Source organism: Porites lutea, chromosome 9 (assembly GCF_958299795.1).
Source record: "Porites lutea chromosome 9, jaPorLute2.1, whole genome shotgun sequence".
In the NCBI taxonomy this organism is placed as follows: domain Eukaryota; kingdom Metazoa; phylum Cnidaria; class Anthozoa; order Scleractinia; family Poritidae; genus Porites; species Porites lutea.
This window is the reverse complement of record NC_133209.1, coordinates 2,538,612-2,556,559: the sequence shown is the minus strand read 5'-3', so window position 1 is coordinate 2,556,559 and position 17,948 is coordinate 2,538,612. Positions and strand designations below refer to the sequence as shown.

The 17,948-nt window shown below is 40.0% G+C and overlaps 5 protein-coding genes across 5 annotated transcripts; 2 read left to right on the top strand and 3 right to left on the bottom strand.

Moving 5' to 3' along the window:
- Positions 1-444: 444 nt before the first annotated feature.
- On the bottom strand, positions 445-3,978 carry LOC140947211 (uncharacterized). The gene is made up of 3 exons (XM_073396273.1): positions 3,663-3,978; positions 1,912-2,690; positions 445-1,325 (listed from the first exon to the last, which is right to left on the bottom strand). Exons 1-3 carry the CDS (start codon positions 3,976-3,978, stop codon positions 489-491), a joined length of 1,932 nt encoding a protein of 643 aa, XP_073252374.1. The 3' UTR covers positions 445-488.
- Positions 3,979-6,151: 2,173 nt separating this feature from the next.
- On the bottom strand, positions 6,152-8,118 carry LOC140948010 (uncharacterized). Its single transcript, XM_073397237.1, has one exon. The coding sequence runs from the start codon at positions 7,376-7,378 to the stop codon at positions 6,344-6,346; it is 1,035 nt and encodes a 344-aa protein (XP_073253338.1). The 5' UTR covers positions 7,379-8,118; the 3' UTR covers positions 6,152-6,343.
- Positions 8,119-9,307: 1,189 nt separating this feature from the next.
- On the top strand, positions 9,308-14,933 carry LOC140949261 (uncharacterized). The gene is made up of 6 exons (XM_073398485.1): positions 9,308-9,555; positions 12,367-12,478; positions 13,143-13,261; positions 13,673-13,727; positions 13,908-14,041; positions 14,694-14,933. The coding sequence occupies exons 1-6, from the start codon at positions 9,337-9,339 to the stop codon at positions 14,931-14,933; spliced, it is 879 nt and encodes a 292-aa protein (XP_073254586.1). The 5' UTR covers positions 9,308-9,336.
- LOC140948628 (4-galactosyl-N-acetylglucosaminide 3-alpha-L-fucosyltransferase FUT6-like) lies at positions 9,893-11,954 on the bottom strand. Its single transcript, XM_073397892.1, has 2 exons — positions 11,051-11,954; positions 9,893-10,329 (listed from the first exon to the last, which is right to left on the bottom strand). Exons 1-2 carry the CDS (start codon positions 11,931-11,933, stop codon positions 9,980-9,982), a joined length of 1,233 nt encoding a protein of 410 aa, XP_073253993.1. The 5' UTR covers positions 11,934-11,954; the 3' UTR covers positions 9,893-9,979.
- A 1,172-nt stretch (positions 14,934-16,105) lies between the features above and the next one.
- On the top strand, positions 16,106-17,113 carry LOC140948581 (uncharacterized). Its single transcript, XM_073397835.1, has one exon. The coding sequence runs from the start codon at positions 16,251-16,253 to the stop codon at positions 16,989-16,991; it is 741 nt and encodes a 246-aa protein (XP_073253936.1). The 5' UTR covers positions 16,106-16,250; the 3' UTR covers positions 16,992-17,113.
- Positions 17,114-17,948: the final 835 nt, after the last annotated feature.

Sequence of the window (17,948 nt, the reverse complement as noted above, 5' to 3'; positions counted from 1 at the left end):
TAGTTTCCAGTTTTTCGCTTTAAAGCAAATCTTCTTGATGATGCAGTGGAACGACTTTTAGAGTGAAGCGATTAGACATCGTTTCTACAACAACCTCTCTTTCCCCTGAGATTTTCCCTCCTTCGCTCTCTAACCCCTTTCGAGGTCCTTTCGTGGGTAAACGAAACAAGGAATAAATTGAGAGCTGTTGTGAAAAGATAACTGTTGAACAACCTTTAATAAGTATGCAGTAGTTGCAAGAGAGATGTCAATACAATGAACAATCAATCTAATTTGTTTGTACTCAGTTTTATTGAGGGGTTTAGGTCGTCTTAAAACATAGAGTCAATTCAGGTAGATTTACCAAGAGTATGTGAATATGTTCCAGCGGAAACATCCACCTTTTGAGGCTTGCAGTGGTTCTCGATGATATCAAATGCGACTGAAACTAATCATGGTGGTGTGTTTTGTATTACTTGGCACGTAACTTCACTCTTTTTGAAATGTGACTACGTAAAACATGTTATTCGATGATTGCCACTGTCTGCAACTATCACGTGGCCACAACGATTGACAGCTACTGCATACGGGGTATCCAAGCAGCCGGGACTTGAACCCAGCCTTCCAAAACTAGCGATGAAATTTCCCTCTGGATCAATCACTTGAATACGGTGATTCAAGCTATCAGCTACTAGAATATTTCCCACGTTATCTACAGCTAGTCCCCTAGGGTTCATTAATTGATCTTTTCCAGCCCCGCTTCGACCGATGACTGTAAACGACTTTGAATATTCACGAAAGAGTTTAAGTTGATGTCTCTCGCATTCCGAAATGATGACGTCATTCGATTTTGTGACGGCTACACCGCTGGGATACTGCAGATACATGGAACCACCAATGAAGCCGAGGAAATGTCCGTCGATTCGAAATTTCTGTATTCTGTGATTTGGTCTGTCCGCCACTAGAATATTTCCATCGCGGTCTAGGGTCAAAGCAGATATTTCTGGACGTTTGTCCTTTTTACTGTAGACTGGAAGAAAATTATGGGACAGGGCACCATCGGAGCTAAAAACTTTAATTATCTGAGAATCTGTGGCTACAATGTTCCCTCGTTTATTAACGTCAATAGCCACGGGTCCCGTGTTTCCGAATTCTATTGGTTGGCGAATTAGTTCCCCAACAGGGTCTAACACTAAGACACGACAGTTATTGCGGTCAGCGGCATAGATGTGCCCTTTGTAACTTGCTACGCAGCATGGGAAGTCGAACTGAAGAGGGACACTGCGCATGCCCGGAGAGCCAAGAGAATAGGAATTTTCGGGGAGAACATCAGAGTATTTCAACACCTGAAAATAAAAATAATTCATGTTAAAGTTCGTCATGTGTCTGAATATCTCTTATTATTATACATTGTTCTCACTGTCTGTCTTCGCATTGGCTAAGAACCTGTGGCTAATTTTGAATCAACGCAACCTGCAGATTAGTTAGTTATCTGCTAGCAGATTACTCACTAATCTGTAGGTTGCGTGCGCAATGTATGATTCAATTTTTAACTAAAGACCAAAGTGTGTTCCTGTGATGATGTGTTTGTCGTTATTTTCGTCAAAACAATGTTTAATAAAGCAGGTTTAGGTTCGGTTTTTGTGATGCCCAGTTCCAGATATCACAAAAACCTCATCCAATAATTGTTTACAATGTGAAATAAATGCCTGAGCAAGTCAATAACTGCAATTTATGCAGTTTATCCTGTTTATTCGTCTTATAGGAAGCGGTCAAAAGAACGCGCTCTAAGCCAGTGGGCATGCTTGTGTGCATTCGCCCCTTTAGAAACGATAGGGAGACTGGGCCGAGTTGACTGGAACTGGCGGGGACATACCGTTGCTGTGTTCTTCAACACAGTAACGTTACTTTTTATCGAGTATTGAGCCTCACCTTTGATTTTGGCTTGTTAACTGTCTCTAACCTCCACAATGGAATTTTAAAAGCTTTATTAGCAATTCCGTCTCTCTTGGTTCGCTCCAGCTCGTCTTGTGTTTCCTCGACTTGCTGTTTAAGATCAAACAATTCAAACTCGTTTTGCCGAATTTGCTGTTTCAATTTCCTAACGTCTTCTATCGTCTCCAAAATAATTTGATCAACTCCAGCTAGCTCTTTGGTTTTAAGAAAAACTGCCTCGCTACACTGTCGAACATAACTTCGTCTTTCCAACAGCTGCTTTCGAATATCATCCACAGACTTGATAGTTTTATTTAGTGTTTCTTGTTTTTCATCTTTTTGTTTACTAAGAGTCTCTATTGTCCTGTTCGCCTTTTCTTTAGAGTGTTTATTCAAAACACTTTCAAAGACGTTTTTTCTCGTATCTACCTTTCCCCACGATTTTTCTTTGAATTTCTTCTCCTTTGCTCCTAACATACTCTGAATTTCGTTGAGTTCCTTTTCCTGTGCCTCAAGCATGGCTTCGTTTTCTTGAGCTCTCTCCTCAACAACACTCCTTTCTTGTATCGCCACTTCCCGCTGTTCTGTGATGCTGTCGATAGCTTCCTGACCAACGATTATTATTTCTTTCTGCGTGTCAACCAACATTTGTTTCTCTTCCAAGGACTTTTTTAAATCCTCGCCTCTTGCCGCGCAGTTCGCCAAATCTTCCAGCTGCCTTGTCATTAGCCTTTGCAAAGCGTTTATCCTGCGAGCCTTAAGTGCACTGTGATCACCTAATTCAAATACAAATAGATAGCTACGTTACTAACACTTGTTCTTTTGGAAACCCTCACTGCCTGAAGATTGAGTGAGAACAACTTTGCCTAGCAAAAAAAAGTATCGGCACTTTAGTGTACTGCATGCTAAGCTGATAGCTGCCAGTTAAAGGTAAAATCACCTTATATAAAGGACAGTCAACAGTTCTTGCGTAAAGTAATTAGTAATTAAAAGTACAGTTCATCTGTTTCATTTGAATAGCCACACTTAGAAATTAATCCACGAATTTAGAATTGCCCTTTGCAGCTAGGGTGCACCAAATGGATCTTTTTAGAAGGGTTTAATTTAGAGACTGAAAAGCAAAAACCGACCGATTTTAATAAAAATGAAAGGCACTGCGTAGTAGCACGCCAGTCTATTTGAATTGGCAATTTAGATTACTGACTAAGAAGTTACAGAACCACGCTGATTCCTAAGCGAGCAGTTAGGTCGTAAAAGCCTGACCATTTGTTATCATATGATCGGCCACCGGCGGTTAAAGGCACCCGCAGACTGAAAAGTTAAAACCGGCTTACTTACCAGCGTACTTACTAAAAAAAAGTCATGAAAGATATTAATCATCGTGGATAATATGTATAAAGGGTTTAGTTTTATCGTTTTTGTCACCACCAAAGAAAAGTACTGTCCGATAGATTTCATAAGAATGATCTGCACTCTAAAAGACTAACATCCTCCGAGGATAATTAACAACAAATCATGCGGGAAAGTAAATATTATTCATTATATTCACGTTTGTAATTGCAATGTTATTTGAGCTTATTGTCTTGAAATCGACACGGATGAGTGTAAAGTGATTAAGTATTTTTTTTTCATACTTGTCAGTTAAATGCCTACATATTCTCACTGACCAAAGTATAAAGGGGGTATGAGCGGTCGCTGCATGTCAGAGTGAAACAGAAACTCAGCTTAATATTTTGTTATAACTGTACCTTCTTTAGATTGACCATTCATAAGGTGCATTGCTTGCTTGTACTCATCTAGTAGATCTATCAACGAAGGCAATTCGCAGTCTTGCAAGAGTTTCCGCAAGAAGGACAGCTTTTTCTCGGTAACTAGACCGCGGTCTTGTAGAATATGAATCAAATCGAAGCCACCTTTTAGTTTACCTAGCAGTTCTTTGTTGACATGTCCGCGAAGTGAAATCTTAATCTTGTGTATATTTTCGCGACTGAGCTGACTGGAAATTGTTCCTAGCAAAATGTTAAACGGTGAAATATGGTTGCGTTCAGGCACAACGTACGCCATCGGTCAAAATTCCGTCGACGCTTTTCTGCGACGACCGAAACAGCTGAGAAAACGCGTGGTAGACAAGCAGTTGCTAGGATTGTTAAGTCTGTTTAGGTAGTTTATTTTCCTATTGACTGAAAAGTTAATTAAGTGCATCTTTTGTTAACGAGCAATTAATTGCGCTCAGCTTAATCCACTGCATTGAGCTAGACAAAGGAATGCCGAGGCATCATACAAACTTCTTGCGAAATGATTGGCCTTAATTCGAGAAAATAAGCATTTTTTCATTAACTTTTTTACATCTACGCACAAGTATAAGAATAAAAAGTTATTGAAAATTAGTATCTTTTACTTAACTGGGGACTAAAAACTTCAAGGAAACCTACAAAATTTATTGTAACTTTTTGTTTGCTTACATAGCGCATGTGAATCTTAATGTATTTGATCTAATCACTCAGCTTTCTTAGTATACGAATGGTGTTTGCTTTTGATTTGGTACGAATACGTACAACTGGCTCAGCCACTTTATCGAGCCTTATTCCTTGCAGTTAGGTTATAATCCCTATATTTTTTTTCAACACATGAGACTGAGTTAAAGTGACCACTGAGTTAAAGTGACCGGTGATCTGCTTGGTCACTTCACGTAAGACAATCCGGAATCTGGGAAATTTTTGCTTGTGGAATATCGGAAATCCTGGGCTTTGGAATCTGGAATCCCGAATACAGCTCAAGGAATCCGAATCCCACCAACGATTGGAATCCGGGATCAAAGTTCCACAAATAAAGAATCCGGAATCCAGTATCTGGAGTTCAGAATCCACGGCGTGGAATCCAGAATGTAAGACTGTCTTAGATTCCCTTACATGGGGCGAGCTAGGGGTAAAAACAGTATACGAAAGGAGTCAGTTTTTTCTTTCCCGGTCCTTCGTGCGATACTACAATTTATTTCACAGTAACAGGAGCTTAATAAAGGGCTGACTGGCAATGGAATCCATATCCCTTGTCACAATGTCAGTTATAAAAATAAAAATAAAGTGTTTTTATGGCAGAAACATTAAAAGTGCAAGAGAAATCCATCATCAAGTGACGCGTAAAACAAGAATTCAACAATGCCTTAGTGCGTATAAATTCACATAGAGTACAGAATCTATGGTTCTGATAAAGAAACAATATCGTCAAGATCAGTGATCGGATCGCATTCGCTCCAGATTAGAGGTACTTGGAAGTGATATGCGACAACGAACGGGGCGCCATACGGCCAAGATAGAGGAATTAAATTATAGATACATCAAATCATAACTCAGTTATAAAAATGCTGGTCGTAGATACAAAAAAAATACTCAACCAGATAATTAAAAGCGCAGACAATGATTTTTCTGTTTATAAGTGTGGAATTAGCTTAGCCTGTGTAGCGGCAGTCTGAATCCCAGTCCTCTATCTTCCATCCTGGCCAAAACGTTTGGGGCAGTTTGTCTTCCATGTAAGGATAATGCAATTCAAGTGGACCATTGTACGTTTCTGGGAAACTGTTCACCTACCCCTCCCCTAAAAAAGAACTAATTGTTAATCTTGGCTTAGGGGAGGGGTAGGTGGCCAGTTTCCCAGAAACGTAAAATGATCCATTCGAGTTAACCCCCCCCCCCCTCCCCCCTAGACGATGTTGGATGTTACAAGTCAAACATCTTTTACATATCTTTCACACTTTATTAGACTACGAGTAGTCCCCCATTTTTTCTCAGGGATAGTAGAGCTAGCGAAACGCAAGCGCGCGTGAAAATCACCCCACGCGTGTCGCCTTTTCTCGCGAGGGGTGATTTTCACGCTCGCTTGTGTTTCGCTCGCTCTACTATCCCCTGAGGAAAAATGTGGGACTACTCGTAGTCTAACACGTTATGGACTTCAACGTTGTTCAGGGGCCGGGGGGGTGGGGTGGTTGGGGTCGAAATCTTAAGGCCGTGTTTATGAGAGTGTATTGCATTGTCGGTTAGCTGCAAATTCCATACAACAACACGTTAAAAATGGGAGGTCTCCCAAAACCTTTTTTCCAGGATTGTTGGTCTCGCGGAAAGACCGAGTCCGGCGGCAACGCAAGCTAGAATTACCTTTGTATACATGTATATTGCATGGCATCATTGCTCAACGTTCGGTAATAGATTTGATTTATTGCTATATTGGTTTATAATAATGGCTATTATCATTCAGATTGAAAGTATTATTATTGCCAACAAACAAAGACCCCTCAGCTTAACGACGAACGACGATAGAAGGCTAATAATTACTCTTCAACACATACTCGCTTCTCATTAATATCATCAGTTCCTGCGACAGTTCTCTCTTGTTTTGTTCATTTGCTAGTGCACATTATATTTTATCTTATTCTTTTTTATGTCCAGGCATTCACCGGTATTTTTTTGTTAATTACATTAGCACTACCACTTATCAAGCTCTCTTGTCTTCCCAAGCGCGCAAGATCTCCTGTGTTTTGTGCTGAACTAACTGAGCGAGTTCTTTGACGACTTTCGTTGCCGTTCAAATCTTGTTTGCTCGTCGCAAGTGTCGACAAAACTATCTTATTCTCTCCTTCGTTGTTATTATCTGCAGATTCATAGCCTGGTGTCCAAGGAATCAACTCTAGCGGCTCAATACTCTTTAGAAAAGTATTAACGGCTTGACGCTGAAAATGAAGCTCTTTTTCTCTCACGCGACGAAAATACTCCAAATCTATCTCTACATTTGTCGGAGCTCTACGGCGCTGTTTTTGGTTAATTTGTTTATCGCGAACATCACCACGAACATTGCTTTGCAGTGAGCTAAACTCGGGAACTTTGTAGTAAGACGTTCTAGCTGGCGCACTGCGAGCGCGATTTAATCTTTGAGTCACTGTCTTAAGTTGTCTTTCCCACATTCTGTTCCTTTTCTCCAAAGCGGTCATAGGTCTTGGGGGCATGTCTAACCATGCATTAGCCGTGTAACTATCGCTGTAGAATACCCCTCTGCTCTCTTGGGGTGGTTCGCATGATTTTGCTCTTCTGAATTTTGGCAATGGAGGTTTCGGACTCGCACTTAAACAACGCAACTGTCTGAGAGACATCCTTGCTTCGTTGTCGTCAGGATTTCTACCTTGCCTTTCTCTCAACTCTTTCGCTCGCCTGTGATTGCCATCTAAACTCTCCTTTACTTTGTCGTGATTTTTCGCAATGTCCACACTTGCAGAGAGCTTGCGTTGAAATCGGTGAACAACAAGTCGTTGATCGGATGAGATCGTCGAAACCCTTTGTTGTTCTTGTTTATCCAAACAGTCCAGCTCTTTCTTAAGCTGAATCTCTTCCTTCCAGTTGGCAGAGTGAACTTTCTGAGATTTTTCAGAACTTCCTGGTCCAGCTTTCTGTCTATCGATATAACTTGCGAAGTGGATCATTTTGGGTAATCAAAGCACCATATCGACCATTCAGTAATATCAGCACACTGGCTTAACAATTCATCCCCAACAACTGAACAACTGTATGTTTAGCTTAGACATTCGTAAACTGTACTTCCACGGGTCAAAACTTTAGAACAAAAGATGTAAGGCGCAAATTAGCATTACTTTGCGGGCACTAAGCCTTTTGTCATCCACGTACAATTTTGAAAGAACATGCAATTCGCTGATTGTTGTACCACGATTTTGAACGTAAGACATTTCAGATCAGCGACGTCCAGTGTCTCGACGTATCATGATTATGGTAAATAAATAATCCTTCTTCTAAATCAACCTATTTGAATCCCAGCGAATCAGTAAATTGAGAAAAAAGTCTTTGTTGGTCTTCCACTGACTTGTCTTTTACCACATTCAGAAAAGTTTTCCGTTTCGTTTGTCGCTTAATTGCGAACCGCTAACATGTTGAACACAGCAGATTAAAAACGCATGGCAACCGAGCGTTAAGCTCTTTGTCTACAAAATATTACATTGGTTAGTGTAGTGCCGTGTTTGTTAAGTTCTTGTTAAAAAATGTCAGGAGAGTGAAATACTTCTGTCATTTGCATAATAAACCAGTGTCGGCAAAAAGCAATCGGTCGTTTTCTTGCTTCAGTTATTTACACAAAAGGACTACTTAGGAAATCTTATTTAATTCCAAAAGTCTTAACTCAACTAGCAGGTTTATTGGGTAAATTAATTTTGATGCTAATTTTCACGTTCTACATCCGTTCTGAAGAAACATTGAAGCACACTGAATAGGCAGTTCTCATTACTTTCTTTAAAACATCAATGCCGTTAAAACAGTCGAATTTGTATGGGTAACTCTGCAGTGTTATGACATCAGATTAGAGCGGTTTTCACTTGACTGTCGTAAAACCAAAACCAAAGTAAATACACTAGCCAACCAAAGGGCGTAGTAAAACCAAAACCAAAACCAAAACCAATCCCTTTCGACAGTCAAGTGAAAACCGCTCTATCAGATTTATAGAGTGTTTTCACATGACGTCACGGCGGCCATATTGGTGTCCCAAAACAATGAAACGGCGGCCATGTTGTTGTCCCAACAAGTTGAGAGTTGAACTCTTTTCTTATGCTGGGAGTTGAACTCTTTTATGCTGGGAGAACTCTTTTATGCTGGGAGTTGAACTCTTTTCTTATGCAAACGCTTTCTTTTGTTCCAAGAAATTTGCATAGATGCTGGCCACATGAGTGAAAACACTCTATTAGTTTATCACCTAGCAACAGGAGTAAGGAAGAAAGGCCAGGCTACTAAGTACGTCAACAGCACTCTCTCCTCTGCAAAGGCTCCCGCTCGGATAATCTACTGCTGCCCTCGTTTCGCGCGTCTCGCGGCTTTGCCCCTCCCGCGCGCGTGCACTGCTCTCACTAAATCTGACGAAAAAGAGAGACTGCTCGCAGTCTACTCTTTGAGATTCATCTATTCCATTCCAGAATTTCCAAGGACTGAGTGACGTGTTCCCACATCCACTCTGTGACCCCTTTCCGCAGTGAACATGGCCTTTCTTACGTTTTAAAAAAATGGTTTTAGGGTTAGTGGTTAGGGTTAGGGGTTAGGATTAGGGGTTACGATTAGGGTTAGAATTGTAATAGGCCATTTGCACGATGGCATCATTTTACTACTACGACCAGAATTCTTTTGGGTTTACTTTTATATTTAAATTTGGTAGCCCCAGTGAGGTTCAAATATTTGCACAAGAAAGCAAAACCCTGAAGGATCGTGGTCATAGTAGTAAAATGACGCCATCATGCAAATGGTCTATTGTGACACAATTTTGGGGTGTCCCTGAGCGGAAACCAGGCGAAGACGGGTAGCCTGCAGCCAGCCGCACGCACAAGAGGTGTTTGTCGCGTTTCGGTGGTAGGGGTAGTTACTTACCTGTTGACGAACAAATACGAAAATGAGCTGTCGGGAGCTGGCCCTTGTTGGTGCTGCTGTGTGCTCATCGCTTGCTCTTGGGTATTTGGTGGGTAAATTTCACGGATCGCGAAGGTATGCCGATGATTATATTCAAAGACCGGGCCGAGAATTCAAGAAGACTGACGGGTTAAAAACGTTCCTAGATTACGTTGCTAAATATTCATCGCCAGAGCACTACTTAGTTACCGAACTGAGAAAGGTAAGTAAAGATTTCATGCAGTATTTTCTCTTATGATTGGCTCCTCTTTTTTGTGTTGACCTTGTCCACTGTTGCGTGACCGCATAAGCGGCCGCTAATGTACAAAGTTATTCAGTGTACGAAAATCCGGATTCCATATTTAAGGGCTGTCGAGTGACTTCGTTTCAAACGTCGAACTTTTAATGAGACGACACTAACGCATAAATTATTATAACGTATTTAAAGGTTAAGATTCTTCTACAGTGGAAGAGCACTAAGCTTTCCAGCTAGTTCACGAGCTAGTTCACAGGCAGTCTACTCAGATAATTAGAAACAAAACCCTAGTAGACATGAAGCTACCATGTTGTAGTATTATATGCACTATCTTATATGACCAGTTCTGAACTCATATCCAACAGGTGCAATTTGAATTAGGTAGGAAGTATTATTTTTTCCACATATTTGTGATAAGATGATTTTTCTCATGACATCGTCCCTTTCCTACCCAATGTGTTACCAGGTCATCATAAACTTTGGGTTCGAGCGGAGATTTTGAAACATACCATTTACATATTTGACACAGTGTTAAGTCAAGGTTGTTACGAAACACCTTGTATTTTACTCTCCATTTAAAATATTCATTATAAGCCGTGTTATTTTTATCCAGGTAATGAAGGTAGTCTGCCAGTTGTTTAACAGTTTTGAAGTCCATAACATTGATATAAGACCCAGGAATAACCAGCTTGGCGTAATTAGCCCCTCCCATCACAACTGGAACTACATTTATGTCTTCACCTGAAAGACATGAAAAAAGAAAGAGATCGCTCTCAAAACAGTTATCCCTCAAACAGCTCGTAATAATTCTACTTTTTAAAATTAAATTCCTGTTACATTTACCAGTGTATTCATGCAAACAGTCAGCCGACAGGGTTTTGTTGCCTGTAAATTTCTCAATTTCTCATTTCATTTTTTATAATTGTTTTAAACTTTAAATTGAACTCTCTTACTGTTTTAATCTGTTTTGAGTAGCGGCATGAACTCTAGGTTTCTTCCCCACGTACGTTGGGTAGAAGAGATTTCGTAACGACCCAAAAGAATGTTCGTTTGTGTGGGAGGCTTGAATGCTAGAGCGCAATCTTTTTTTTCTTATTTTTCTTTAAAATTCAGTCTGTAGTACGTGTTTTCTACTTAGTCCGCGGTCCACAGTCGCCTTCCATCGCGGTTTTGTTGTTAAGCAACTGCGGACACCAACCCGACAAAGTGAATAGGCTTCCACTGCGCTTAGGCGATCCGGGGACGGCGCGATTTCCGACAAATTAATTAACCCCGTGTTCCTTCGATAATTAAGCTTCTTTGTAGGATGGTCATATGTCTCTCTTGCCACTTTGCAGCTCGCGCTCTTTTGAGGAGAAAGGAAAAAGGAAATCCTCTGGGATCATCAATCAGTGGCATGGCATGTTATAGTTGTCATGCAATCAAAAAGGCGAAAAAAGAAAAAAAAAGAAAAAATACTTACCAAGCCTTCCCCAATACTTTTCAGTGATGTAGTCCTCGCATAAGGCGTTCTCGAAGGACAAATAAAACTTAAACTTTTTCAGGCAATCGGTTGGTGGAGTTGGACATCTTTTCTTTTCTCCAAAATGTTTAGAACATTTTCCAAATACATCAACTTTGATGTGTTCATTCAGCTCTTGGACAAAAGTCATTCGAGGTTGAGCGCTACAATGGCTAACCATCCAGGCCACAAGTTCAGTTTTTCCTTGGGAGTAGTCCGGTATATATTTCATTTTATCTATTCTTTCTTCGTCGCTCAATTCCTCGTAACTTCCATATGGCGACAAGAAATCTGAGTCGCTTCGGTAAGTCCACGTTAAGTTAAATAGCCCGTTGAATGGAGCAGGATTCGGTGTAGCATCTGGACTTTCCCACGAAGCGTAAACCCAACGTTGTGAAGTGGGCCTCCTTTTCAGAAGCTTTCTCAGATGACCTACACCAGGCATGTTTCTAGCGTGGAACACGACTAAGTCGCTTTCCTGAAATCGATGTTTGTCGTAGGTCAGTTCGAAATCACCCGAGAGACATTTCTTTGCGGTAAATGAAAACTTGGTTTCAAATCCACAACGATCACGACCACCTATCCATTTTCGTCGCCCGAAAAACACAGTATAAACAAGCACAACTATCCTTGTACCCGCTTCCAGAGTTACTGGTTTCCTTGCATTCATGTTGATTCTGTCTTCCATCATAAAGTGGTCATTTGTCGGTGGTTGTGAGCAGTTTTTCATCCTCCTTATGAGCTTAAGTCCTCCAATATCATACAAATTTATTGCTACAAAAAGAAGAATGGAGTTTCCAATGGTTAAAAGGAAAAAACATTTTGCCCAAAACGTCGTTGCCATGTTGCCAAACAGAAGCTTGCGTACAAATTGTAAAGAAGACTTCCCAAGACGGGCTGCAACGGAAAGCGCATCTAGACAAAGTAAAGTTACATTAACCTACAATGAATCATTCGCCAAAGTAGTCCTTCGTCATATCAAAATTTATTCTTGTTTGTTGATTTGCAATATAAATTTCGGTGAAGCTATATCGAAGAAGCCCTAAAACACGGAATCCGCATTCCTTTTTGGATACCGGATTCCATAGGGCTGCCGCGCCAAAAGCCTTGCTGTAAACATTGCGCCTTTTGTTAAAACTCTCTCCCACCCACTCTGCCCGCAGCCCTCAGTCCCACCCCCGCCACCCCCTCGCAATAAGAGAGAGCAAAAAAGGTAAATGGTTAAGAATTGTCCGTGGAGCGAAAAAATGGTTGACCAATTTTGTTATGTTTCGAAGGTGATTAGCGAGAAACTTAAGGAATTTTCCCCAAAGGCTACAGAAGCAGACCAAACTAGCTTTATAACTCAACTGGCAAAAGCAATTGGGGCAAAAAAGGTACTTGAAGTAGGTAAGGTGCAACAATTATAAGTATTAATGAACTAATATCCATTTGTATAAAAATAATGTTGATTCACACGGGGCCAAACTTTTCATAGGTTCAGACTGTTTCCAACCTTTCATGTGTTGTGAGTAAAACTTATCGCGTAAAACTTTGAAGAAACTCATAATTTAATGACATATTTTATGGTTAAGAAGCAAAATGTCCTGAAGTTTCATTTTTAGCTACCGGCAGATGAATGTTCTACGATGCGATAATTCACAATTTTACTAGCAAATTAAAGTCAAGTACTTAAAAACGATACATGATTTGAACGTTCCGCACGAGCCCGGGCCCTCCCCCTAGGGCCAACATTGCCAAATGGTGGCCTCTACGAAAGTATCTTTATTTTTGTATGACTTTTAACGTTGAGGATTCACCCAAATGTGTCTTAAAAGTTAGAAGAGGTCGGGAAAAGTCTACTTAGAAGTGTTTAAAGGAAAATCCACTCTCGTTTAGTGGTTGCTTTACTTTGCTAATTTCTGGCGGTTGATGACAAAAAATTTTCATAATCCACATTACAGCGAAAACATTCCTTAATTGATGAAGTTTGCTTGAACATGATAAGTTTCGTTGCGTTGTAATATATAGTGTCAAGGAATCTAAACAAGTAAATGCATTTTCTGTTTTCCAGGAACATTCGCGGGCACAACAGCGCTTAGCATCGCTCTTGTTTTACCAGATGATGGAGAGATTGCGACAATAGACTTCAAAGATGACTGGGTTGCCACAGGCCACCCAATCTGGGAAAAGGTAGCCTGAGAAGACCTATTGTGGCTCAGTGAATGACGTGTACCATGGAGCATGCGTAGCCACTCGTTTAAACTTGTCCGTGCGTTACAGATCGGATTGGAATTTGGAAGGGTTTTTGAGGACAGGGGAAAACCGGAGTGCCCGGAGAAAAACCTCCATGAGCAAGGGAGAGAACCAATGACAAACTCAACCTATATATGGCGTCGGCGACGGGACATGAACCTGGGCCAAATCAGTCGGCGGGAGGCGAGTGCTCTCATCACTGCGCCACCCTCGCTCCCCCTCTATTGTTTCGCAATGGTTTAAACCTCTGTTTTGTTAACTTGTCAATATTTTTTATATTGACTACTAACAAAATAGTTATCTAACGTTGTTGACGCCGGAGTATTTGTTTATTATTTTTTTTCCTAGGCTGGTGTAAGTCATAAGATAAGATCTATAGTGAAAAATGCGGCCCAAGCACTTGGTAAGCCTAAGTTTATAACCTTAAGGGCCATTTTCTCCTTTTCAGTTATGTCTAAAAATGTGCTAAAACAAAACAAATCCTAACCCTCTACGTCCATTTTACCGCGGGTCAGGGAAAATGTACGAGAATAAGGAATTTATCATGTGGTATCTTATATTGATTCCGTCTTGTTTTCTTAAGATGAACTGATCGCCAACGGCGAGCAAGAAACTTTCGACATGGTATACATTGACGCAGATAAGTGGAACTATCCAATTTATTACGACAAATGCATGGAGCTTGTGCGCAAAGGAGGGCTGATTCTACTAGATGACGTAAGAGTTACTTAATAATTTTTACAAAGCAAAAATAACATGTGCTGTTAAGTAAAGACATATTACGTTTGCTTTCACTCTTGCTTTTTTTTGCACCAACCTCAATTCAAGGGTCTATGTTTGGGGGACGGTAAAAGATGGACCCCGTTGCTTGTTAACGTTCTCCATAAAACACGAAATTAGGCATTTTCACGTGGCACTCGTGCAAAAACGGCAAAGAAATGTACGAAAAAGCGTGATACACGTGCAAAGTTGTTGTTTTAATTATTAAGCCTATTGTTGCTTTTTGCACGTTCTCGTTGCCGTCGCATTGTTAAATCTTCAAGTCCCTATTGGCCAATTTTTTTCCCCTGTCCTTGGTAACAGTCCCAGAAGTCTTTGCGAAAGTTAACTCGACCCAGTTTCCTTCTCGGTTCTTAAGTGACGAATATTGACAAATTGGTTACTGGTCGTTTCGATACATGTTAATTTCTTCGAGGTGAAAATAGTTTCACGTACTTGGCTTAAGAACGAAGAATATTTACCCAAAATGTTTTTTTTTGTTCAATTGCACACTTAACTTGAAGTGATCGAAATTTTTGTGCAATTTCACTGCTTGAGTTCGTATCGAAACGACCGGTTTCCCACAAATCTGTTCTTCTTCCATCCACAGACGTTGTGGGAAGGATTCGTTTGCGACCCGAAGATCAGCAGAGATGGCAGGACATGGGAAGTGGAGCCACTTAACTATCAGCGAGACTCTATTGAGTTGTACCAATATCATCTCAGGTCAATATATGAGAGAGTGGCTGTCCATATTCATGCTTTGAACAAAAAGATCGCTAACGATCCACGAGTTACTGTAAACATCCTACCCATCGGTTCAGGCCTTACAATTGCAACAAAACTGTAACGTTGAAAACATTGAAAAACAGAAAGTTTGCAGTGTTACGATATTCTGTAATTTAACTGCGAAATATCACTTACAAATTAATGGTGTGCGCATGCTTAATGAAGTAAAATTGCTTATCACTGAACTAATCAGCCTTTCTCTATTGCGCATGACAACGCACGCGCGCGGAGTCAAAGGCGTGGGGGTCGAGATTGATTTAATCATAATGAACAATCACATCATGTAATCTCCAACTGAATTTTGCTTTGTTGGTAGTGTTGTCGTCGGCATACAAGGATTCAATAATTTCGTTAAGTGTGAGATCTTTGTTATACTAAGGGACAGGATTTTGAAATTTGCTCTAGGAACAGTATTCATCATTATTCAAGTCAACGATGAAGCGATAAACAAAGTCGAAAAAATTAGCTTTGGAAGTTTCCTTGTTTTCGAACTATCTTTCTAGTATACCAACTAATTATTTTTAATCTGAAAATCTCCGTGAATTATAAACAGTTTTACGCTGGATTTGAAGAAATTAAAAGATTTCAAATGTGTAAATTGGGGGGTAATTTTTAATTTAAAACAAGTCACTGTCTATCACATGTCATTTATAAGCCACCGGGGTTCATACAGGGCTTGGCTATGAGTTACCAGTGCTGGAGACGTTTTTGTGGTTACTCATTGCCTTAAATACCTCGAGACTATAATTCCTTTTTCAACTTAACTTCTTACTACAATCCTTAAAACTGCGTGAATAACAAAATATAATTATAAAAAAAATTCAAAGTGATTCAACAGTTTTGTGCAAATATTTACTTATGTAGCGTTGCGTTTGAAACAGTTTTATTATTTTAAACGAAGTTGGCTTTTCGACTTAACTTGTAAATGAAGGTAATGTCGTGCGGAATTACTTAGAAAAGATTAATAGGAACATGAATATCACAAAAGATTCTTGACTTTTTAGCGAGTTTCAGCGTTTTTAGGATTCATACATAACCGCTGTGATCTTCATGGAAATTGTTTCGGTTCCGCTTCACACCAACTTATACATGTTCCACCTGAAGGGTGTTTTCAAACGAGCCTGACTGTATTCAAAGACTACTGTCTTCGTTTTTTCCAGCTTTAAGATCATTTTGTTTTTTATAAACGAATGGTCATTATATCAAAACACTTGTCGCCTACTGACAGGAAACTTCAAGTTTGTAAACCCAAAAACGTCAACGGGCAAAATTCTCGTTTAAACAAACGAGGGTCTCATTTCGGGAAAAACAGCCGGCTTTCGACTTAAATTAAAGTCGATGATTAATTTCAACAGAGGCTTTATTCCGACTGAGAAATATGGAAGACATTCGAGTTTCAGAGAATGTAAGCCGATATGGGGAGGAAGAAAGCAACCAAACAGGTGTTGGTAAACGGAGCAGAAAAGTTAAGTTTTCACGGCCGCTGGAATATTGGAAAGAATATGATAAAGAAACTGGGAATATAAGTGAACTGAAAGACTCGAGGGTAAAAGAAAACTTGGCACTTCAGAGTAAGAAACGAACCGACACAAGTAGACAAAACAATGATCCCAAAGGAAGGACAAAATCACAAAGCATAGCAAAAGTCGTTGAAGCCTTTCAAAAACGACAGAATGAAAAGTTGAATGTGTTGAAACAGTCGGAAGAGGAAGAAAAGGATTGTACAAGCGGATGCAAACAAAACGTGAAACTCTCTGTGTTTACGCCAGGTTCTTTACACATCAAAAAGCCAGACAAAAACAGAAAACTACATTCTCTTGAAAACTGTCCTAAATTAACAACGAACGGAGCACTTTTGTGTAATTTTCAGAAAGAATCCTCGCGAATCCAAAATTACTGTACTTATTCATTTTCAACTTCCCTACGCATGTTAACCGGCTTCAAAGAGCGTCCTTTTTTGCCGATTGTTTGCTCAAGTCGCAAGTTATACGATGACCGTTTGCTTCCAAACACACCGGCGGAAAACTGTATGAGAAGAAATTATGAGACTGCTGGAAAAGGCTTGCCGCACGTAGTGAAAAAGTTAACCACACCATACATTGTACAATTATTTGAATAACAGTTGCAATATTATATACGTCGAAATTATTTATTGATTCATTTAAACGAAACATGTAGCACGCGCTGGAAAACGTGTCGGCAGAAAGCTCGACACAAAGAAAATGGTAATAAAAAATTAACACCCGCTAAAGAAAAATATGGACTGGTCAATTTTTCTTGGAACATGTGTCGCAAAAAATTGCGAGATAACTTGCAAGGAAAATTGCCTGGTGGTACAGGCTTAAAATGACTTAAAAGCCATTAAGAACAAAAGAAAGCTTAAGAAATGTTGAGACAATTTTCAAATAAGACCAAATAAATTTTCAAATTTAAACCAGCTTCCCCAAGCTAACATCTCGCAACATATATGTTGACATTAGTCGCCCCAAATTTTGTTAACAAGTTATTTTTCAGCATGCCACTATGGCGTTCAGTCGCTCCTGACAAAAATGCAAGACGGGAGTACCCTACTCCTGCGCATGCGCCAGGCTTTCTGACCAAAAAGCGACGTTTCGACCGCGCCTCGGTCATTATCAAGTCGTTATTAAACATTATTAAACATGACCCCATATTGACCGAAGCGCAGTCGGAGCGTCGTTTTGTTTTTCATCCTTGACTTTTGCCATTTAAAAATCCCTATTAATTTTTTTTTTTTCAGTCGCACAGTTGGGCATTGTTTTTCTTTTGTTATAATAATTTCAGTAAACCATTCAGAATTCACACCCTTTAACTGCAAGATCACAGCGGCCCAGACGGGAATCTTCGATTAAATCCCGAACCGATACAGGATTTTACCCGCGACAACAAGACGGCTAGACGCGCGACAACTGGTCGCAAATTCCTTTACAACCAAAAGCGAACATGGCTTAAAGTACCTAAGGCATTCTGGGCAACAAAAACAATTGTTATTCAGTCTCCAGACATGAAAACCTATTCTAATCCTATGTAAAACAGCTATTTCGAAGCCATTTTCACA